General features: G+C 46.0%; 1 protein-coding gene across 1 annotated transcript in view; it reads left to right on the top strand.

Annotated features, from left to right (window-relative positions):
* CFAP53 (cilia and flagella associated protein 53) overlaps window positions 1-24,082 on the top strand; it is an 85,507-nt gene that overhangs the window by 22,747 nt on the left and 38,678 nt on the right. The window contains exons 3-4 of the mRNA XM_069219223.1: window positions 8,434-8,607; window positions 23,754-24,057. Coding sequence (XP_069075324.1) covers window positions 8,434-8,607; window positions 23,754-24,057 — 478 coding nt within the window. The remainder of the gene's footprint in view (window positions 1-8,433; window positions 8,608-23,753; window positions 24,058-24,082) is intronic.

Below are 24,082 nucleotides of genomic sequence, written 5' to 3'. Positions count from 1 at the left end.
TTGAACATCCTGTTTTCTATTTGTCTCATATCCTTTCCACAGCTGAACAACATTATTCCGTACTTGAAAGGGAATTATTGGCTCTGAAAACAGCCTGCCTTGAGTGGAGGCAGTTTCTGATGGGTTCCAAGGAACCATTTGAGGTGAGGACAGACCACCGTAATTTACAATGTTTAAGAAATTTTGTATGCCAGAATAGTCGTCAGGCCCGCTGGGCCTTTTTCTTCAGTCAGTACGATTTTTATATTACATATATTCCAGGATCTCAAAACATTCTGGCTGATGCTCTGTCTCGCCGATATCCAGAGTGTTCTCCTTCCTCATCCCAGTATCTTCTAGAACCCAGTAAGATCATTGGAGTGGCTCAGTCTTTCCTGGAAGAAGTACAACAAGAATACGCCAACCTATCGGACCATGACATAGAAGAACTAAGACCATTATTGTACAAAAGACAAGGATATTTTTATTACCAAGACCTGATATTCCTCCCTACAAACAAGGTGCAAAAGAAAGCATTACAAATGTGCCATGATTCCCCTGTAGCTGGTCACAGAGGCATCAAGGCCACACAAGAATTACTTTCACGATTTTTTTGGTGGCCTACCTGGAAACTGGATGTGGAAAGATACGTTCAGGCCTGTCCCATATGTGCCCAAGTCAAAATACCTCACACCAGACCGGCAGGATTACTACAACCTTTGCCTGTTCCATCGGCCCCATGGCATACTATCTCTACTGATTTTATGTGTTCGCTCCCACCATCAGCAGGAAACCGGGTTATCATGGTCACAGTGGATTCTTTCACAAAGATGGCTCATTTCACTGGCCTAAAAAAGCTGCCTACTTCCCAAGAACTAGGTCAAATATTCATAGATCATGTCTTCCGTCTCCATGGACTTCCACATACCATAATCTCTGATAGAGGACCTCAGTACATCTCCCGATTTTGGAAGCATTTTTGTAAAACACTGAATATGAATAGAGCCCTGTCTTCAGGGTTCCATCCTCAGACCAACGGACAGACTGAGCGTCTGAACCAAGGACTAGAGCAATATCTTCGATGCTTTTGCAATTCTACCCAAAGTAACTGGAGCACTTACCTCTCTTTAGCTGAATTTTCCTACAATAACTCAGTCCATAGTGCCTCCAAGGTCACTCCCTTTTTCTGTTCCTATGGTTTTCATCCTACCTCTTTCCCTACTTCTCCACAATCCAACTCTCCTCTACCTGCTATTAACTATTTCTCCAAACGCCTTCTCCAACTCCATAAACTAATTCGATCTAATTTGTTACATACCAAGAGGTATATGAAGAAGGCTGCAGACAAGAGACGTACAACCAATCCAAATTATCATCTGCAAGATAAAGTCTGGCTCTCCTCCAAATTCTTGCCCTCACGTCTCTCTCAAAACAAGTTCACACCTCGTTACTATGGGCCTTTCCGTATTCTCCAGTTGGTCAATCCTGTCACTGTCCGTCTTCACTTACCCCATACATGGAAGATCCATCCGGTTTTTCATGTTTCTCAGCTTAAACCTTATGTGCCTGATCCTTACTCACGTCAGTTTCCTTGTCCACCTCCTGTCCTTGTGAATGATGCTCCTGAATATGAAGTGCAGGAAATCTGTGACTCTCGTCTTTTTCATAAACGACTTCAGTATCTGATTCATTGGAAGGGTTATCCTCTCAGTGAATGTTCATGGGAAGATGCCTCTTCCGTTCACGCTCCTCTCCTGACTCAACGCTTTCACTGTTTATTCCCTCTTAAACCTGGGCCTTCGGGAGGGGGACCTACTGTCGCGCCGCGCGGTGCGGCGCGAGCCGAGAGCTCGACTTCGGCCGGGCGTTCGGCTCGGGCCGCGCACCGCGTTATTAAGACGCGGCGCGCCCCCAGCCTCTCCTGCGTGTTTCGAGGCCCCAGATTTGCTTGGGGCCTCGTTCTTCCTTCTGCCTTTCACTGTCCCAGGGGTCTCTGAACCCTCTTACCTGTTTTTCTTCGTTTCCTTGTCCTTTCTTCTGTTTGCAGTCTGTTGTGTGCCTTTCTTTATGTCTTTTCCTCCTTCCCAGATTCCTGTGCTTTCCCAGCATTCCTTGTTCCCTATTCTCTATGGTTCCTCTACTATTCTGTTCTATATATTGTTTCCCTATCTAAGATGGTGTCCTTTTACTTCCTGTGGGTCACTTCCTGTTTGTTGGTATATAAGGGCTGTGTTTTTCCTCTTTCCTTGCGCTGCAACACTTTCTGCTCAGTTGGTGTCTTCGCTCCTGATTTCCTTGCCTTTTGGTTTTGGACTCAGCATTCTGTGTTTTCTGAATTTTGCTCCTTTTGGATTCCTGTTTGTTTGTTCTTGTTTTTCTCCAGGACTTTTCCTGTTTGGAGGTTTTTCCCCTTTGGAAGGGTTTTTTCCCTCTGGCGCTACTTTCTGAAGGGCACAGTCTGTTCTTGGTGTCTCCATTGCCTACAGCACCGTGGCTACCAGAAAGAGTCGCCCCTTTTTGGGCCAAAGCCGAACATTGAAGATTCACGCCACCAGATCTGCAAATTCCAGGCGCAAGCAGCACGTGAGTCGTGACACCATCTTCCCAATAGACCCCTATGTGTTCCAGTTTTCTTGCCATTGGACTCTTCAGCAGCTTGCTGCCTAAGGCCTTCAAGAGAGGGACAGGTTTCTTGTCCCTTACACAACTCTTCCCTTGAGGGTCCCCCTGGGCCCAAGAGCTCAACCTGATAAGGTTCCAGCTCCATAGGCTCAGTTCCCTCAGAGGGCAGAACTTCTTCCTGAGAAGTGAGGTTCTCTTTTTGGTGTTGTGTTGCAGCTGGTTTCCCAGCTGGCTTTCCTTTTCTCTTGGTAGGCTGGGCCCTTTTTCCAGACTCCAGCTCTACTTTTTCACCCTGTGCCTTGCACTGTGCCCTTGTCTTGACACACACCAGTTCAGGGATACCCAGCATGGCTGCATGGGTTTTCAGTTCTACCTCAGCCCATGCTGAGGACTCCAGGTCATTTCCAAGCAAACAGTCTACTGGGATATTTGAGGAGACCACCACCTGTTTCAGGCCATTGACCCCTCCCCACTCTAAAGTTACCATTGCCATGGGATGTACTTTAGTTTGATTGTCAGCACTGGTGACTGGATAAGTTTGTCCAGTCAGGTATTGGCCAGGGGAAACCAGTTTCTCTGTCACCATAGTGACACTGGCACCTGTATCCCTCAGGCCCTCTACACTTGTCCCATTAATTAAGAGCTGCTGCCTGTATTTTTGCATGTTAGGGGGCCAGGCAGCCAGTGTGGCTAAATCCACCCCACCCTCAGAGACTAATGTAGCTTCAGTGTGACACCTGGTTTGCTCTGGGCACACTGTTGATCCCACTTGGAGACTAGCCATTCCAGTGTTAGCTGGAGTGGAGTTAGAAGTGGTTGTTTTCTTGGGACAGGCCTTGTCTCCAGGTTGGTGTCCAGGCTGATTACAGCTACGACACCAGGCCTTTTTGGGATCAAAGTTTTTACCCTTGTACCCAAAATTGTTTTGTGAAGAGGCTCTGGGCCCACTCTCCTGGGCAGGTTTTTGGGGGCCTGTAGAAGACTCTTTACTATTTTTGTTTTTGGCTGTCTCACCACCCTTCCCCTGGGGAGGTTTTGTGACCCCTTTCTTTTGGTCACCCCCTGTGGAAGTTTTGGACACCCTAGTCTTGACCCAATGGTCCGCCTTCTTTCCCAATTCTTGGGTAGAAATTGGTCCTAGGTCTACCAGATGCTGATGCAGTTTATCATTGAAACAATTACTTAATAGGTGTTCTTTCACAAATAAATTGTACAGCCCATCATAATTGCTTACACCACTGCCTTGAATCCAACCATCTAGTGTTTTTACTGAGTAGTCTACAAAGTCAACCCAGTTCTGGCTCGAGGATTTTTGAGCCCCCCTGAATCTAATCCTATACTCCTCAGTGGAGAATCCAAAGCCCTCAATCAGGGTACCCTTCATGAGGTCATAAGATTCTGCATCTTTTCCAGAGAGTGTGAGGAGTCTATCCCTACACTTCCCTGTGAACATTTCCCAAAGGAGAGCACCCCAGTGAGATTTGTTCACTTTTCTGGTTACACAAGCCCTCTCAAAAGCTGTGAACCATTTGGTGATGTCATCACCATCTTCATATTTAGTTACAATCCCTTTAGGGATTTTCAACATGTCAGGAGAATCTCTGACCCTATTTAAGTTGCTGCCACCATTGATGGGTCCTAGGCCCATCTCTTGTCTTTCCCTTTCTATGGCTAGGATCTGTCTTTCCAAAGCCAATCTTTTGGCCATCCTGGCTAATTGGATGTCCTCTTCACTGGAGTTATCCTCAGTGATTTCAGAGGTGTTGGTCCCTCCTGTGAGGGAGCCAGCATCTCTGACTATTATGTTTGGAGTCAGGGCTTGAGAGGCCCTGTTCTCCCTAAATAGGACTGGTAGGGGGGAATCTCCTTCCAAGTCACTATCATCATCCTCTGTGTTGCCATCCTCAGAGGGGTTGGCCTTTTCAAACTCTGCCAACAGCTCCTGGAGCTGTAGTTTGGAAGGTCTGGGGCCCATTGCTATTTTCTTTATTTTACAGAGTGACCTTAGCTCCCTCATCTTAAGATGGAGGTAAGGTGTGGTGTCGAGTTCCACCACATTCACATCTGTACTAGACATTATGCTTCTAAAAGTTGGAATACTTTTTAAGAATCTAAAAACTAGTTCTAGAATCTAATTCAAAATTTCACAAACTTTTAAACACTAAAAGAAGTGCTAACAGGGACTAACACAAGGCCCTAGCAGGACTTTAAAGAATTTAGAAAAATTTCAAGTTGCAAAAATCAATTTCTAATGACAATTTTTGGAATTTGGCGTGTGATCAGGTATTGGCTGAGTAGTCCAGCAAATGCAAAGTCTTGTATCCCACCGCTGCCACCAATGTAGGAAGTTGGCTCTGTATGTGCTGTTCCAAAGTAAGGAATAGCATGCTCAGAGTCCAAGGGTTCCCCTTAGAGGTAAGATAGTGGCAAAAAGAGATAATACTAATGTTGTACATACACACAGGCAATAAATGAGGAACACACACTCAGAGACAAATCCAGCCAATAGGTTTTGTTATAGAAAAATATATTTTCTTAGTTTATTTTAAGAACCACAGGTTCAAATTCTACATGTGATATCTCATTTGAAAGGTATTGCAGGTAAGTACTTTAGGAACTTTGAATAATTACAGTATCATATATACTTTTCCCATAAAACACAAATAGCTGTTTTAAAAGTGGACACAGTGCAATTTTCACAGTTCCTGGGGGAGGTAAAGTATTGTTAGGTTTTGCAGGTAAGTTCACCACCTTCGGGGTTAAGATTGGGGTCCAAGGTAGCCCACCGTTGGGGGTTCAGAGCAACCCCAAAGTCACCACACCAGCAGCTCAGGGCCGGTCAGGTGCAGAGGTCAAAGAGGTGCCCAAAACACATAGGCTTCAATGGAGAGAAGGGGGTGCCCCGGTTCCAGTCTGCCAGCAGGTAAGTACCCGCGTCTTCGGAGGGCAGACCAGGGGGGTTTTGTAGGGCACCGGGGGGGACACAAGTCCACACAGAAAGTACACCCTCAGCAGCGCGGGGGCGGCCGGGTGCAGTGTGCAAACAAGCGTCGGGTTCTCTGTAGGTTTCAATGGGAGACCAAGGGGTCTCTTCAGCGGTGCAGGCAGGCAAGGGGGGGGGGCTCCTCGGGGTGGCCACCACCTGTGCAAGGGAGAGGGCCTCCTGGGGGTCACTCCTGCACTGGAGTTCCGATCCTTCAGGTGCTGGGGGCTGCGGGTGCAGGGTCTTTTCCAGGCGTTGGGATTTCAGAGTCAGGCAGTCGCGGTTAGGGGGAGCCTCGGGATTCCCTCTGCAGGCGTCGCTGTGGGGGGCCAGGGGGGCCAACTTTGGTTACTCACAGTCTTGGAGTCGCCAGAGGGTCCTCCCTGAGGTGTTGGTTCTCCACCAGTCGAGTCGGGGTCGCCGGGTGCAGTGTTGCAAGTCTCACGCTTCTTGCGGGGATTTGCAGGGGTCTTTAAATCTGCTCCTCTGTAACAAAGTTGCAGTCTTTTTGGAGCAGTGCCGCTGTCCTCAGGAGTTTCTTGTCTTTCTTGAAGCAGGGCAGTCCTCTGAGGATTCAGAGGTCGCTGGTCCTGGGGAAAGCGTCGCTGGAGCAGGTTTCTTTGGAAGGCAGGAGACAGGCCGGTAGGACTGGGGCCAAAGCAGTTGGTGTCTTCTTTTCTTCTTCTGCAGGGGTTTTCAGCTCAGCAGTCCTCTTCTTCTTGTAAGTTGCAGGAATCTAATTCTTTAGGTTCAGGGAAGCCCTTAAATACTAAATTTAAGGGTGTGTTTAGGTCTGGGGGGTTAGTAGCCAATGGCTACTAGCCCTGAGGGTGGGTACACCCTCTTTGTGCCTCCTCCCAAGGGGAGGGGTCACAATCCTATCCCTATTGGGGGAATCCTCCATCTGCAAGATGGAGGATTTCTAAAAGTTAGAGTCACTTCAGCTCAGGACACCTTAGGGGCTGTCCTGACTGGCCAGTGACTCCTCCTTGTTATTCTCATTATTTCCCCCGGCCTTGCCGCCAAAAGTGGGGCCGTGGCCGGAGGGGGCGGGCAACTCCACTAGCTGGAGTGCCCTGTGGTGCTGGAACAAAGGGGGTGAGCCTTTGAGGCTCACCGCCAGGTGTTACAGCTCCTGCCTGGGGGAGGTGTTAGCATCTCCACCCAGTGCAGGCTTTGTTACTGGCCTCAGAGTGACAAAGGCACTCTCCTCATGGGGCCAGCAACATGTCTCGGTTGTGGCAGGCTGCTGGAACCAGTCAGCCTACACAGATAGTCGGTTAAGGTTTCAGGGGGCACCTCTAAGGTGCCCTCTGGGGTGTATTTCTCAATACAATGTACCCTGGCATCAGTGTGCATTTATTGTGCTGAGAAGTTTGATACCAAACTTCCCAGTTTTCAGTGTAGCCATTATGGTGCTGTGGAGTTCGTGTTTGACAAACTCCCAGACCATATACTCTTATGGCTACCCTGCACTTACAATTTCTAAGGTTTGGCTTAGACACTGTAGGGGCACAGTGCTCATGCACTGGTGCCCTCACCTATGGTATAGTGCACCCTGCCTTAGGGCTGTAAGGCCTGCTAGAGGGGTGACTTATCTATACTTGCATAGGCAGTGAGAGGCTGGCATGGCACCCTGAGAGGAGTGCCATGTCGACTTACTCATTTTGTTCTCACCAGCACACACAAGCTGGCAAGCAGTGTGTCTGTGCTGAGTGAGGGGTCCCCAGGGTGGCATAAGACATGCTGCAGCCCTTAGAGACCTTCCCTGGCATCAGGGCCCTTGGTACCAGAGGTACCAGTTACAAGGGACTTACCTGGATGCCAGGGGTGTGCCAATTGTGGATACAAAAGTACAGGTTTAGTGAAAGAACACTGGTGCTGGGGCCTGGTTAGCAGGCCTCAGCACACTTTCAATTCAAAACATAGCATCAGCAAAGGCAAAAAGTCAGGGGGTAACCATGCCAAGGAGGCATTTCCTTACACATACCATGATTAGAAGTGATACTAGTGATTTTAGCATCGTGAGAAGGTTATCATGGCTAGGGCACAAGGCTTGTGTGAGGTGTAGCTTTATGGGCTGTGAGGCCAAGATTGAGGACTAAGCTTTGAACACCAGCGTGCAAAGATTAAGTTGAGCTCTGCCATGTGAACAAGCAGCTAGCTTATTCACACTAACAGGATTTAGAAAATTCACGAGGGATAGAAAATCATGTGGTTGGCAAGTTACTAACTTTGTCTATAGATGATATTGCCTACATTGGAGGACTATGTAGCGGGCTGTTGCAATAGTCTAATCTTTTCATGACAAGACAAATATTGAGCGACTTAGCATTGTTAAAAAAGAATCATTGTAGAATCATGTTGTTAAAAGTTTGTATTCACTGGCAAGTCAAGCAACACACTGAGATTTCGTACAGGGAGCATCAGTAGTGAAGGGATACATAGAGTTGATGATGATGGGGTTGGAGGAGGCTGAACTAAGGAGAATTTGAATATAAGGGAGCGTGCGTCCGCTCAAAGCCTGATGGTTCTGAGTCGGTGGAGATCTGAATTAGAAGCATAAGTCGCAGAAAGGGACAACGGGTGCCATGAGCATAAACGTTCCAGGAAATGCTGAAAGATGATATAAACATATCCAGTAAGGAGGCGTTACAGGTATGAGTAGCGAATCCAGGACTGAACCTTAGTAGATACACACTTGGATGGAAAGATGTGTGCCGGGATTAGGATCAGTGCCAAAAGACCAAGAATGAATGGTTGGATATGTAGGATGGTGCCCACTCTGAGTAAACCTTGTCAGTAGGACCCAGTATCGCTATCTATGTGACTGTCTTTGTATTGTGCAGACTTAGAGATATGCTGGAAAGTGAAGAAAGAGAACATATTAAAGAGATGGAGGCAATGGAAGAGACCACATTGGAAAAACTTGCAAAGATGCGGGAACGAGCTAAATATCTGAAGGAAAAGCGGGAAAGTGAAAGACTGGCATTAGTTGAAGAAAAACGAGATCAACTGTTCCGGTAAGGGTCAAAACATTTCCTCAAACTGAAAGTGGCATTAGGGCACGGCTCCTATTTGATTACCTTTATTCTGTCGACCTTCTAAAATCAAAAAGTTAAAACATTTTTTCCTTTATGTTATTGGGTGAGTGGAGTGCCCCAGGGTATTCCCTCACTACTTTAGTAACTAAGGAATCACCCACTCTCGACCCCTTCCCTGACAACGCGTTTTCAGTGGGACGCCAAACTGTTCTTTCCAGCAGGACGACTTGTTTGCTTTTTTGTGTTTCTAGCCCTATTTAACTCTACCCTTTGGTCCCTTCCATTGTCTGACCGTGAAAGCACAAATTTGAGTTTTGTTATATTCACTCTTCTAAATTGTAATGTCAAATGCAAATATGTATTTGTTTCAGTGGTCTCCAAAAAAAGGGGTGCCTACATTTTGACTTTACACCGCACTTTGTTTCATTGCTATGGTCTTGGGCATACCTTTGCTGTTTGTGGTGTTCCTGAGGGATGCTGTCTTGCAATAAATGTCTTCACGATCTTGGAAATTTCCTTCATGGAATATGGCGAGATTCCCGACTCCACAGTGCACTCTCTCACAATAAGAGTAGGAATGGGGACACAGTGGAGACAGTTTGGTGTTGTCTGAACTTTCGTTGCTCTTTTTATATGCATTTACCAGTATTTCGAATGAACTCATTAGAGTGACAAAAGCACAATGCCTAACCCCTCAAAATCTCAAATCATCATGTACCAGCAATCCAGAATTATTTCACAACTTAGAACAGTCCAGAGACATTTCCTCGAGCTCACCGAACTGCATAACAAGAATAAAGCAGGAGGAATTATGCAAAGCAGCTGTCTTCCCTCCCTGCCACACTGCAGTCCCCCTGCCCAATTTAGAGGTAGGGGAAACAGTGGGTGTAGCAAAGTGGCAGTATTGTGTGGTCTGACTGGGGAGTCTTACCATGTAATACTTGCATGTAACCCAAAAGTGGACCCCGGTTTCGCACTAGTAAACCGTAGCTCTGTGCTGGTAGAGTGGCAAAGAGCAGTCAGGCTACTTAGAGGAACATTTCCCAACACCCACAAGCGATAAGTAAATTAAAATGACTCAAAAGAAGTCCTGCACCAATTTAGAAAAATAAATCAAATTTGTATCTTAATTTAGACACCAAAACAAACTTTATCTTACAGAAAACCAGAGTTGTGAATTTTTAAAGTATTGAAAAATGGAGTACTTTTAATGGTCAAACGGCTCCCATTGCAGTCAATGGGGAAAATCACAGTGTGCAATTGGTCACTCTTAGGGTTAGCTCCTCGGAACCCACTTGGAGTGAGGGCCTTGTGTGTCCCTAGACCAAGCCCCAATAGTCAGTTTCTAGTGACCTTGCCCAGTGAGTCCATGTGCAGAGTTGCTCTGGCCGTCCTTGGTACTGACGGGATCCAGGGGCCCTTCAAAGTGCAGCCCTTGACAAAAGCACACTTTGGGGTGGACTCACAGTCTACCATTGGAAAGTAGAGGTCTTTGGGTTCCCAGGACCTGGATCCACAGCTGGAACTTCACCAGCAGGTCTAGTGGCTCTGGGTGCAGAGTTGGCCTTGCAGCTGTCAATCACGGGGACTGGTCATGCCAAAGATGCTTTGCTGCTCCTCTCGAAGTTACCTCCTTCAGGATGCAGATTCTCAGGAGTGGGGTCATTGCTGACATCGGTCACTATGCTGGGGAACTGCTCTCGAGTTGGTGAGGTCTGAGAAGCCATCGGTTATTGGGCTGGCGACAGACAAGCCTTGGCAGCGGCAAAAGTAGTCCACGGTTACTTTGTTGGCTGGAGGTCATCCAGAAGGGGGAAGCGTCTCAAAACTTAGTGAGAGCCTCACTACCACCCCGAGGTGCAGGCAAGGCACTTTCTTTGGGCTCTCTCAAGAGGGGCCCAAGGGGTTGCACTTCTGGGGACTCAGCACGACGATTTTTCTGCAGGTTGCAGGCGACTGGTACCAACAGTTAGGAGAGTCTGCTTTTAGTTTATGGTGCCCACTGGAGTCCCTCTTGCTGGGAGCAATGGGTTTTCACCATGGGCACACATTGATCATATAGTTCTAGTATATGGTCTCCTCAGGGCACTTAAGTGTCTTCTGTTTGCGCTGCGGTAGAGTCCGAAGTCCTGTTGTCAGTGATGGCATCTTCTTTTGCCTCTTCTTGGATTCACAGTCAAAACTGAGGTTCTGGTGCCAGGGGAGCCCCTTAAATCCTGGTTTGGGGTGTTAAGGGTGTAGAGGACAGTGGGCGATAGGCTACAGGTTCCTGCGGCAAGCCCGCCCCTGAAGTGATGACTTTGTGTGGGAGTACATCACTTTTCTACCTAGAACCCACTATTCCTAAGGTTTGCCAACATGGCATAACGATTCTTTGACTGTAGAGACCTCCTGGCCCACCCTAAAGAGCTAGTCTTTGGAGGGGGGAGGGCGTGTATGCCTCCTGAAAAGCTCATTTTCCTGCCAGACAGCTTGGTCAGGGCGGGAAGGGCTTTGTCTTGAGTGAGGGACAAACGATTACACATTAAGGGCTGTGAAGCCTTTGAGGCTCACCACCTTGATTACTGTAAACACTTGCCATCCTGGGGGGGAGGAGGATGTGTGACCTCCTTCCTGCCCAGGTCCTTTTTCTCCATCTTGTGGGAAGTGTTAGCACGACCAGCAGGAGGGCAGACTCTTGTCTTGGTGGAAACTGGCTCAGGAGAGGCTGCTAAGGCAAGAGAAAGCTGGTTTCTTGGTGAGCATCCTCTAAGGATGCCAACAGGGTACATGCTATCTAAGCCTGGGCATGAGAATCATGCTCAGGGTTAAAAAGCACAGTGTTTGATACCAAATACATGGGTAATCAGCCAGGCCATCATGGAGCTGGACATCTGGGGACTGCCCGGGTGCCAGCCTATGTTATCCTATGGACTGCTGGCTACTTGTGATAGCATTACATTTTAAATGCTATCGCAGGGTCATGTATGCTCGTGCATGTATGTCCGCACTCATAACAGTGCACCCTGCCTCCTGGGCTATAGTAAGCCTGCCGTAGGCGTGACTCACCTACGCTATGGGCAGTGAAGAGACTCAGGGGGTCATTCTGACCCCCGCCGGCGGCGGAAGCCGCCCGCCTGGCGGGAACCGCCAGAAGACCGTACCGCGGTCAAAAGACCGCGGCGGTCATTCTGACTTTACCGCTGGGCTGGCGGGTGACCGCCAAAAGGCCGCCCAGCGGGAAAGCACCAGCAACGAGGAAGCCGGCTCCGAATGGAGCCGGCGGAGTTGCTGGTGTGCGACGGGTGCAGTTGCACCCGTTGCGATTTTCAGTGTCTGCTTGGCAGACACTGAAAATCAATGTGGGGCCCTGTTAGGGGGCCCCTGCAGTGCCCATGCCATTGCCATTGGCATGGGCACTGCAGGGGACCCCAGGGGCCCCACGACACCCGTTCCCGCCAGCCTGGTTCTGGCGGTGAAAACCGCCAGAACCAGGCTGGCGGGAAGGGGGTCGGAATCCCCATGGCGGCGCTGCTTGCAGCGCCGCCGTGGAGGATTCACAGGGGCAGGGGAAAACCGGCGGGAAACCGCCAGTTTCCCTTTTCTGACCGCGGCTTTACCGCCGCGGTCAGAATTGCCCTTGATGCACCGCCAGCCTGTTGGCGGTGCATCCTCCAACCCCGGCCCTGGCGGTCCATGACCGCCAGGGTCGGAATCACCCCCTCAGTCTGCACTTGGTGTGAGCAGAGTCGAATTCGAGCAGACATGCTGCTCATGCAGGCTGACATAGCAGCTCTGCATGCTTTGTTTTTACTATGGTCACACAGGGTGGCACAATCAGTGCCGTAGCCCTGGTGACCCCTTTAACATCCCTGTCCTGGGTACCATTGGTACCAATAACTAGGGCCTTACAGAGGTGGTAAAGTCCTTGCCAACTGGGTTTACCAAACCCCCATACCTTTATAAGGGAACCAGCACTGGCACTGGGGCCTGGTTAGTAGGTCCCAGTGCACATCAGAGTCAAAAGCCAGCATCTAGCAGTTCAGATTGGGGGGGGCATCTTCAAAGAAGCCTAGTTTGCTATTGGGTTACCTTCAGCTGATCCTTAGCTGGCTACGCCGACAGTAACTTCTTACCCAGTCAGTTTTTCATAGAATATACTGGATTATAGCAGTGGTCACAAAGTGAGGCTGGATGGGGATGGGGGAGGTCAGGAGCACACGTAAGTGCTAAAGGAGTGGAGTGGGATATACTGAGGGTTTGTGGGGGAGTTCAGTGACACACAAAGGGCCAGCAGTGGTGGGGCATGGTATTTCACAGGGACTGCATGGGGGACAGAGACACACATAGGGGTTGCAGGATGCATAAACACAAAGAAGGGATGCAGGAACTAGGGGAACACATAGTTGTGCCCTCGCGTTGGCTTGGTTGAGAGGCACTCAGAAGGGCTTGCAGGCAGAAGGCAAGACTGTGGGCTGCAAGAGGCCAGAACACATTTACGAGTTGCAGAACATGGATAGGGCATTCAAGAAGCCTGTAGAAAGGCAGGGGGCAAAAAGGTCCAACAGGAGTGGGACTGGGAGCAACAGAGTGGTAAGAGGGACCAGGCAGACACAGGGGCAGCAGGAATTGAAATGCACAGAAAAGGAATTCATGGTAGGCAGGGGACCGAGAAGGACAGCAGGGATAAGTGGCACAACCATCATTACATGCCAACACAGACACCAACCATGAAATGTCATAACATTCACCGTCATACGTCCACACAGCCAACATTATTACCCCAAACACCCTTATTCAGTATACCAAGTTTCATACATCCACACAGCCAACATCATACACCATCACATTTGCAATACTATATCAATACAAGCAATATTATAGGTCCACATACGTACCATAATAGGCTAACAAACCTACCACCATTCTTTCAGAGGACCTACATTGTATACTGAACAAACCCAACCATTTTACAAATCCCATTGAAAATACACAAATCGTATGAAACTCCTTAAAAATTAAAGTTGAAAGGGAGTTAAGAATGGCTTATATGTTAACAGTGGAATCACTGTAAAAACTAAACTCTGCCTCTAACTTGTTGACTAATTCCACCATACTAAGTCAGCCCTAACTCCCACTCCCAGCATACACATTTCCCAACATCAAACAAATAGTAATGCTCTACACAGTATGAACCTTAATTAACTGCAATATATCCTCATTGTCATATATACGTCCATACAATCAATCTTATGTCAACAAGCAGAACACTGTCCCACCGTCATACATAGACGCACCCACTGTCATTTGACAACACACCCACCATCAAACAGCCATCCAACCCACATGATATATTACTGCAGACCCACCAAAATGTTTTTTCCAGAACTACCAGTATACACTCACATAAACCATATTGCACCACCGCACAGCCATGTTCGTACCCCTATTATTCACCAACAGATGTCCACACACCCACCATCAAAAGCCTAAACATTCACCATCACACACTCAGAAGGCTGCCATCTTACATAGCATACTACTATGTTTATGCACCCAAACAGACACCATAGTACATGCTCACAGCCGCGAACATACACCTACACACTATCATAAGCCAGCGCAATGATGATCATGTAGTCACACAATCACCATTTACCAATGCTCTGCACTGTGATTCCAAGAAGTAAGTCATTAATTATTTTACACACTTATACAATAATAAACAATTCTCTCAAACACATCTCATTTCAAGTTTTCTCCAATTAAAAGAGGAATGGCCAGTTAAGCTTTTTTTTTATTTTTTTACAGATTTTATTTTTATTTCATAAACTTTGCTCCATTCACAGAATCAAACAAATCAACATCAACACTGACGTGTCATTAAATAAAGGAGAAGTACAGTACTCATATATCATACAATAGGAGTAACAAGTGCCAAGCTCGACTGTATGAATAAATGTATTTTTTCCCTTCACTACGGTATGATGCCCCAAGCCCCCATAAATGAGGCTTTATCCTGACCCTCAGAATCCCGTTCCTCATCTGTAAGGGCATCCTGACCCCCTCTGTCTCTGCAAGGATCCCCTTCCATATCTGTAGGTCCTCCTCTGCATGGTCATCCCTCTTACACTGACGAAGCCTAATCTCTTCTGCTACCGCCCATCCCTGAACATCTTTAATCCAGTCATTCTCCCCGGGTCCTGTTGGGCTCACCCATGTGATGGCAACCCTCCGTTTCGCTAATGGACAGGTAAGGCTGACTTGGTATGGTGAGGTTGGTTCATGAGGAGAAGGTAACACTGTAGCTCATAAAATTCATGTTTTGTTTTAGTTTTTATGGGGAAGCCACTGTACACATATTTGCCACCCTTAACTCCATTTCAAATTGTATTTTTAAGGTAATTGTATTTATATAGCGCTTACTATCCTTGATGAGGCGTTGAAGCTCATTTTTTGGCAAGTAGCTCGCTACTCCTGGAGCCCAAAGGAGGATTAGTGGGGATTAGTTGGGGGAAATATGAATTGTTATTGGGAATAGTAAAGATGTGAGTCTGTTAGTTGGATGACTAGGATAAAGGATGGAACGAGGAGGGGAAGAGTTTGGAAAGGGTTATTTGGGAGTTAATAGTAGTAAAGAGTTTTGGGATGAGCCTAAGAGCCTGTTAATTGGAAGAATAAATGTATACAAGGCAAAACATGCACTGTGTCCCAAGTGGATATAGAAAAGAACCGCAAGAATAGGCTGGAATGTTGGAGATAATCGAGAGTTGTGTGCTTCACAAACAACTGATAGATAGTCTCATAGTACACAATAGTAATAGTACATAGTACACAAAGTTAATTTGCTGCCCTTCCTGCCTGGCCCTCTTTTGCCCCCTACCTTATATAGAGTGTGTGCATGCCCTTCATGTACCACGTCTCTACATGCCCTTCTCCCTTCAACCCCTCTGTCTGCTGCCTTGCCTCCCCTCTACATACATTCTTTTTGTCTCCCTCCTCATTGCAGCCCCAAAGTAAACCCTAGTCCTCTGTACAGCCCCTCTGTACCAGCCTACCCTGTCACTGGTAGCCCTCCATGTACTCTCTCACCACCATGCAGGGATGCTGCCTGCCCTGTAGCTGCACTCACTGCATGTCACCCCTCCTCTGTGTGTCCCCCCCGCCTCTATTTCCATCCAGTTCCATACTGACACTCTGTGTGGTCTTCTGTACTGACATTCTTTGCGCTCCTTTGCCCCATGCCTCTAATGCTCCCCTTGACCAGGGGCAGGAGAGTTACATTAAAGCCCATCTCCAGTGACCTTTTTTTCCAAATCTCTCCTAAAGTTGGCAAACCTAGGGTGAATTAAAAATTGAAGAACCAGACCCCAAGGATTGGTGTTTCTTTAACACCCTTTAAAAATGCTCATGAGTTTTAAAAATAAATCTAAATTGGCAGGATTACTGGCTGATTTATGAATAGTCGGTTGGGTCTTCCGGCCCCTACCGCTTTTAGTTTGTTCCTTTTTTTAATATTGTTGTGTATTGTTTGCTAACATTGGGCTGGGCACCTGTCTTAACACTGCTGGGGCTCTTCTTGTCCTCTGCTCCCGAAAGCCGGCCAGCGCATATTGTCGTTCATGAGGCATTTATTCTAGATGGCGTGTGGTGTCCACCTCAAGTGGTGATAATGAAATAAATCTGTAAAAAAAGCTTGACAAATAGTGAGAACTAAAGGGACAATGGGGAAGCTATCACTTCATTTTTGGGGTAATCACAGGGGGTGGAGCCCCAAAACCAAAGGGATGGCTCCACACTTTCCTTAGTGCTCCTTTGCGTGCTACTTCCGGCCATTCATCTATTGCATCCACTTTCACTCATTGTAAAGCCCCCATCTTATATGGCAGTTTTTTTTTTTTTTAAATCCTTTCTTTAAGTTCATGAAATTTGTGAGAGATTTTTTTTTTTTTTTTAAAGGGCCAGGGGATCGAAGGAGTATTTCAGTAAGACTCTTTAATCCCTAAACTCAGTTAAAAAAAAAATATTACACGATCACATATGAGTGATGCATTTTTTGGTCTGGTGACGTTGTTTGTACCTTTTTTGTATTTTTTTTAAACATTGGCAGGGGCAGCTTCGCCAATACAGCAGAAGTCTTTCTTGTTCATGTTTCCCCACGAACCACGCATACTGTGGCTGAAGAAGTGGTTGTATCAGACAGACCTTGAGGGTCACCACAAAGGAAGAGAATGAACTAAAGCTATGAGAAAAGTTGACAGGCACTGAGCTAAAAAGGATACTTAGGCAGCTTTATCTGATGGACTTACCTATCAAGGAAGATGGGACCTAAAACCCCAGGGATTACTACCAGGCTGCAGAGGATTCTTCAAACCACTGGAACTTTTCCATTACTATTAGCTACAGACTTATGATTCTCCTAATGGAACTATGTAGATACCGCAATGTGTGTTTTTAAATGTATAGTATTTTGCTTTGGGTAGAATAAAATACTTTTCTTTTTCATATCCACGTCACTCATTGGACATGTATTTATTATTTGGTATTTATGTTGAGCTGAGTTCTGACCACACCACCTGCTTGTGTAAGCCTTTGACAGCTCTGCTCCCTACCCTGAGAGTGAAGTGCTAAAAGGGTGTTCTTGGTGGCCAGTTATTGATCCATTAGTAAGATCCTATGACAACAGAGGGAAATGGCTTCAGTTGACTTAATCTGAATCCTGTTACTTCCAAACCAGTTCCAAGAATCCCTAATATTACTGGCTACAAGCCCACTTTGTCCTGTCATGGAGAAAAGTTTGTGACAGAACCACATTTTGATTGTAGCTATTGAAAACAAAACGGACCCTCCTACATGGATACAGTCCATACCGAACCTTGGACATCTCATACCTCCACCCTGCCAATGTTCCCTCTAATTTTTTTACACTGTGTGCGCAGTGCAAGATCTCTGTGCGCTGCAGACAAGGATATTTGCACCAAGAAATTGACCATTCATGCAAGCGCAACACATAACTACCAAGATCATTGGCATTTGCCTCTCCATAGCTTTGTTTTACCACTAAAGCAAAAAAGGCAGGGCATTAGAAGTTACAAAGAAAAAAAAGTATCTCATTCACATCAGGAGCAGGGGAGGGGCACAGATTAAGTTTAATCAATCAGTGCTTGGTGCCTGCTCCACACAGAGGAACGGAAATGATGCTTGGCTTCCAAGATGAATTACAAGACTTTAGAGAAGAGTGCCACGCAAGCCAACAAATAGTAAGTGACAGGCAGGCTCCAAGCCCTTTACTGTACACAACAGAGTCTCCCAAGCAAGACGCAGGCGCTAGCACATGCACTCACAGACTCGACCCTAAAAACGTAATCAACAAAAACAAAAAATAAAAAAAAAGGAATTGCAGTTCTTCCCCATTTCATGTACACACCTTGTCAGAATATAGTGAGGCAGGCCCACTGGAATTATGTGGTATGGGAGGGACTAATTATATGACCGAGATGAGTAAATTATGCAGCAAGAAAAGGCAAATTATGCAGCATAATGCAGCACATTTTGTGATAGCATTATAAGCAACAGAAGCGTGACAAGAACGGTGTTAGGAATGTGGTCTTTGGTTGGCAGTCAGGTTACCCCTGTCCAAGCAAGGACCCTCACTCTAGTCAGGGTAAAAGAGAATCACCCTCAGCTAACCCCCGCTCATTCCCTTGGTAGCTTGGCACGAGCAGGCAGGCTTAATAGAGTGCTAGGTGTAAAGTATTTGTACCAACACACACAGTAACTTAAGGAAAACACTACAAAATGACACAACACAGGTTTAGAAACATAGAAGATATTTATCTAAACAAAACAAGACCAAAACGACAAAAATCCACAATACACAAGTCAAGTTATCAAAAGAGTCTTCATGTAGTTTTAAACACAAAGCTAACGCTCAAAAATAACCCTGCACAGGCGAGTGTGTGCCAAAAAGGGCTTGCGATGTGTCAAAATAACTCACGAGCGAGACCATGTGTCGTTTCTCCTTCAGTCGAGTTGGTGTTAGTCGTTTCTTCTCTCCGCAGGAGAGCGATGCGTCGATTTGAACCGCACTCTCGGGTCCGGGCAGGCCTTCCATTGTTTGCATCAGAAATCCTGCTGCACGATGATCCGAAAACCACACAGCGCGGTTTGCAATCTCATTGGTCTCCGTCAGCGATGCTGCACGTAGTTTCTCCAGCCCCAGGCGTCGATCTTCCGGTCGCGTTGCAGGCAAGCGTCGGCTTTTTTTTTTCCACCCGCGAAGCCCGCAACGCATCAATTTTGTTCAGCCGCTGATCGGAGTTGCATCGATCTTTTACATGCACGACGGTCGGTGCATGGATTTCTCACTCTTGGGCTTCCAGCTTCTCCTTTCAAGGTCCCAGGAGCTGGGAGTCTCAGCAGAGGCTCCAGGTGCTGGCAGAGAGAAGTGTTTGCTGTCCCTGAGACTTCAAACAACAGGAGGCAAGCTCTAAATCAAGCCCTTTGAGAGTTCTTCACAAGAAGGAAGGCAACACAAAGTCCAGTCTTTGTCCTCTAGCACAGGCAGAAGCAGCACAAAGCACAGTCACAGGCAGTGCAGCTCTTCTTCCTCAGCTCTTCTCCAGGTAGAGGTTCCTCTTGGTTTCTAGGAGTGTTCTCAAGTCTGTGGTTTTGGGTGACCTTCTTATACCCATTTTCACCTTTGTAGTAGGCCTGCTTCAAAGCAAAGTCTCTCCTGTTTGTGAAATCCTGCCTTGTACAGGCCAGGCCCCAGACACACACCAGGGGGTTGGAGACTGCATTGTTTGAGGGCAGGCACAGCCCTTTCAGGTGTGAGTGACCACTCCTTCCGTCCCTCCTAGCACAGATGGCTCATCAGGAAATGCAGACTACACCCCAGCTCCCTTTCTGTCACTGTCTAGTGAGAGGTGCAACCAGCCCAACTGTCAAACTGACTAAGACAGGGAATCCACAAACAGGCAAAGTCGCAGAAATGGTTTAAGCAAGAAAATGCTCACTTTTTAAAAGTGGCATTTTCAAACACACAATCTTAAAATCAACTTCACTAAAAAATGTGTTTTTAAATTGTGAGCTCAGAGACCCCAAACTCCACATGTCTATCCGCTCCCAAAGGGAATCTACACTGTAGTCAGATTTAAAGGTAGCTCCCATGTTAACCTATGAGAGGGATAGGCCTTGCAACAGTGAAAAACGAATTTAGCAATATTTCACTGTCAGGACATATAAAACATATTACTATATGTCCTACCTTAACCATACACTGCACCCTGCCCTTGGGGCTACCCAGGGCCTACCTTAGGGGTGTCTTACATGTAAGAAAAGGGAAGGTTTAGGCCTGGCAAGTGGGTACACTTGTCAAGTCGAATTTACAGTTAAAACTGCACACACAGACACTGCAGTGGCAGGTCTGAGACATGATTGCAGAGCTACTTATGTGGGTGGCACAACCAGTGCTGGTGGCCCACTAGTAGCATTTGATTTACAGCCCCTGGCACCTCTAGTGCACTTTACTAGGGACTTACTAGTAAATCAAATATATCAATCATGGATAAACCAATCAACCATACAATTTACACAGAGAGCATGTGCACTTTAGCACTGGTTAGCAGTGGCAAAGTGCTCAGAGTTCAAAAGCCAACAGCAACATGTCAGAAAAAATAGGAGGTAGGAGGCAAAACAATTGGGGATGACTCTGCATAAGCAAAAAAGTCCAACAAACGGCCTTCCACTACACATCTTCATGTGGTGGTGCGTTTTAGTTATATTTGAACCGTTTGAGCTGTAAACAATGTATTTTGGTTGCAGGTTTTTTGGTTATGTGGCAAATCTATAATTATGCAAAAATGCTGCGGCAACACAATTGCATATTTTAGTGGCCCTGAATATAGTGCATCTTACAAACTGAAGTCACGGCGGAGGCTCAACAAACAGACAAAATTAAGGCGTAGTTTGCGTAGTCCCAGGATTGTTAATGCGGACAGTGACTTTAGCCCATCCATAACCCTGGGTATTCCTCACAACAACCAGCAACCTAATCCATGACCTACAGTACAGAGTACAGCATTTAGCACTTATCCTTCTTGTGTTCTCCAGTTTTGCAGCATGTTATTAAAGCTAGGCATTCTGATTATGCATAGCACGGTTCCAAATCAGTCAATCAGAAGGACAGTATATAAAAACATAAAAACAAATAACCCAGTTCAGAAAGCACTGTAGTTATAGAAGTGCAAACTTCTCTAAGAAAATATCTAAAAATGTAATAGCCAAAAGCATCTTTCCATCCCAAAATGTAAGCCCCTTATGTTTATTGCTCTTTATTTATGGACTTTAAATCGTACGGTCCAAGCCTTGAGGGTACCAAAGTCTTTAAGAAAGAAAACAATTGCCGTGCCATCTTAACAGCTCTGCACAAGTTATTACAAGCAGAAGGGGCAAAACACAACCAGGGAAATTGAGCATGAGTGACATTGTAAGAATGGAGAGACATCATCCCCTTCTCCTTATGGTAACTTTTCCAGATTGGGATAGCGGAAGTGAGAGAGAAAAAAAAGAAAACAAAAGAAGTGGGGGGGACTAACCAAGTGGGGCAGTATACAAGTGACATCATGGCAAATGACATCACAGCTTGTTGTTTCCAGTCCTGAAAGGGGTTTTATCACACGTTTGTGTTAGCACTGCACTAAGCAAGTGCCAATACATAAGATTAAGGGCATGTAAGCCAATAATACATTGTTTTTTCGTGTGCTATTGTGGACTCGAAATTCAAATAAGATACATGATACTGAGAAATAATCTGTTTCAAAGTAAAATGACTGTGCCATTGTTCACTTAAAGGATTAAAAGGTAAAGGCCAGATGTAATATTGTATTAGTTGCCAAAACTGGTCACAAATCATACATCAACTTTTTGCGACAAGTATCTGATTTTGTAAACTAACCCACATACTATTAGGTTAAATTGCAAAAACACAATTTGCACCTCAGAAGAGCTGCCTAATGAATACTAAGAAGACATGTCGCAATACGTGATCCTCCGGGACAGCTGGGCACCATCCTGATGTTTGCACTTTCAAATGCATTCCCATAAAGAATATGGCACTGATTTAAAGAGAAATCTTTTACTTGTTTCCGGTGCAGAGCACCAACAATTATTTTTGAGGGCCGATGCTTATTTTTCTTACTAAAGCATTTACTGCGAGTAAAAGACACATATGGGAAAGACGGAGGAAGAGGAAAACAAAAAAGCGTCACAATGGGAGAAAACAGAAAGCTGCAAGAGAGAGCTGAAGGGCAAGGGACTGGCTTTAAATGGATTGAAGAGGCCCGAGATGGCTTCAGTATTATGCTGCCTTAGTATTCCGTATTTCCACTTTTAATTGCAGCAGCCGCGTGTTTAAGAAGAGGGCTTTGGGCACCAGCATGTTTTTTATTTACAAATTACGCACTGGAGAGAACACAATGCCCTCAGTGACAAAATAAACATTTTATCTAGCAAGCGATCACCCCAGCTGTATAAGCCAGCCAGCTTGCTATTGCCCTGAATGCATCCCGGTGCCCTCCAACCAGACAAAGCTAATTAAACTCCGTGATCTGCTGTAACTCCTGAAAAAGCACAAACCTTATTCACAGCTATTTCCTCTCTGGATGCTGCTTGTCCTGCGTTGCTGGAAAGAGAGCATATTTTTGCACTGCTTGTTTTTAAATGCAGCACAAAGAAACGGTTTCACACTCTTGCGCGCTTTGTAAACGTATGTGCACGGTGGGAACAGACATCGTACGTGCGCAACTTAAAGGGAACATTGCCGACCGATGCTGTTTTTTGTTGAGAAAATTGAGATTCACACTCCCTGATTCTCACTGACTAAGCTACGCCTATGACTGGGCCACTTGCTTGTTGATCGTTTCATCTGCAGTGTTTGCTGCATTCCATGTAGCCACCAAATCTAAACTGAGTGACTTTCATTGTACCGTTCCAAGATGGAGACCCTGTTTAGAAGAATTTTGTTGGCAACATTGGCTCTTTACAATGAAACACTATAAACTTTAGCAGTTGAAAATGGCTGTCCAGTTAAATGTTTAATGAGTTGCTATCTTGGAATGGTATTGTGCCTCATTGGGTATCATTGAGCATTATTGTTTCTACAGCTGCAAAATGGCCAATACATTGTCTCTAACCAAATAGGAACTTAAAACAAGGATACATTATCAACAATATTAGTACTATGTTTAATTTTATTTTTGTATTGGAAGTATATGCCCACCAAGTTTAGATAACAACATGTTTTCTTTTTTCTAATAAAATTAGTTTACATATGCATGTGGGAGCCTGCATTTTCCATATTATTGTGGATGGGTAAGTGGGTGAGTGCGAAAATGCGTCAGTGGATGGATAAATAGAAATGAGTGACCGAGTGATAGCGTGATGACCGAATGATGTTCTAAGCTCATGCATTTTCAATTAGAAGTCAGACCTATTGGTATTTTTTATTTTATTTCGTAAACCCATATCTGCAATATACAGTGTGCCAGGCAGGTGGGCATCTCTGTGCCTTCAGTGGAGCCTCAAGTGTGCTGGCTCCACTGAAGGCACTGCTGAGTGGGCAGCTTGTTTGTTGCACTTACTTTAGAACGTTTTTTTGTTTTCAAGAAATAAAGTCCCCAAGCATGAGTTTGTTTCCTCAAAACAACAAAAACAAAGACCCTAGTGCACAGGGAGCTTTCTTCCTGCGTGTTGGGTGTGTACATTACCTGGGGCTGCCATGCCTAGCATGGTGGTCCCAGTTAGGAAAAACAAGTGACGGTTGCTCATTCTAAATAGCATGGGGCAACCATCGCTGTGACCTGATGGCCCTGAAGTGGTTAAGATATCAGACCAAAGGTTTACAACAGCGGACCCAGTTGAAAGGTTCTGCCAGTGCTTCCTCCAACTCTAAAGAGACCTTGGCATCCACATGTTTAGAAGGGTGGGACCACTGGAGATTTATGGCAGTGGTCCTGCTCAACCAAGCTTTAAACGAGGCCTCCTGATAGTAAAAAATAAATCAAGGTGTTATTTCTGTCTGTTTTGACTTGGAGTATAACTTAGATTTTAGGGTAATTGTTTTTGTGACTTTTTTCTCACCTCAGAGAACAGTGTGAGGAGCTACGTTCCCTACTGTCTCAGAATCATGAACGTCAAGTGTGTACAGAGAGACTGGTGCAATTGAGTATCAAGGAACAACTGCAAAAGCAACAGAAGGAGGAAGATGACCTTTATGCCCAGCTCTGGGAAAAAGACCGTCTGTTGAAGGAACAGCGAGAAGAGAGAGATGCTCAAAGCCAGAAGGAGCGGAATCGAGGCATGCTTGATGTGCTGCACCTCCAGATGGCAGCTACAGAGGCCCAAAAGATGGAGGAAAGGAGACTAAAGGAAGAAGAAGGTCAAATAATGGTAATTCGTTTTTCTTTCACTCTAA

The sequence above is a fragment of the Pleurodeles waltl genome, chromosome 1_1, assembly GCF_031143425.1.
Source record: "Pleurodeles waltl isolate 20211129_DDA chromosome 1_1, aPleWal1.hap1.20221129, whole genome shotgun sequence".
NCBI lineage: Eukaryota > Metazoa > Chordata > Amphibia > Caudata > Salamandridae > Pleurodeles > Pleurodeles waltl.
This window is presented reverse-complemented; position numbering and strand designations above follow the sequence as displayed.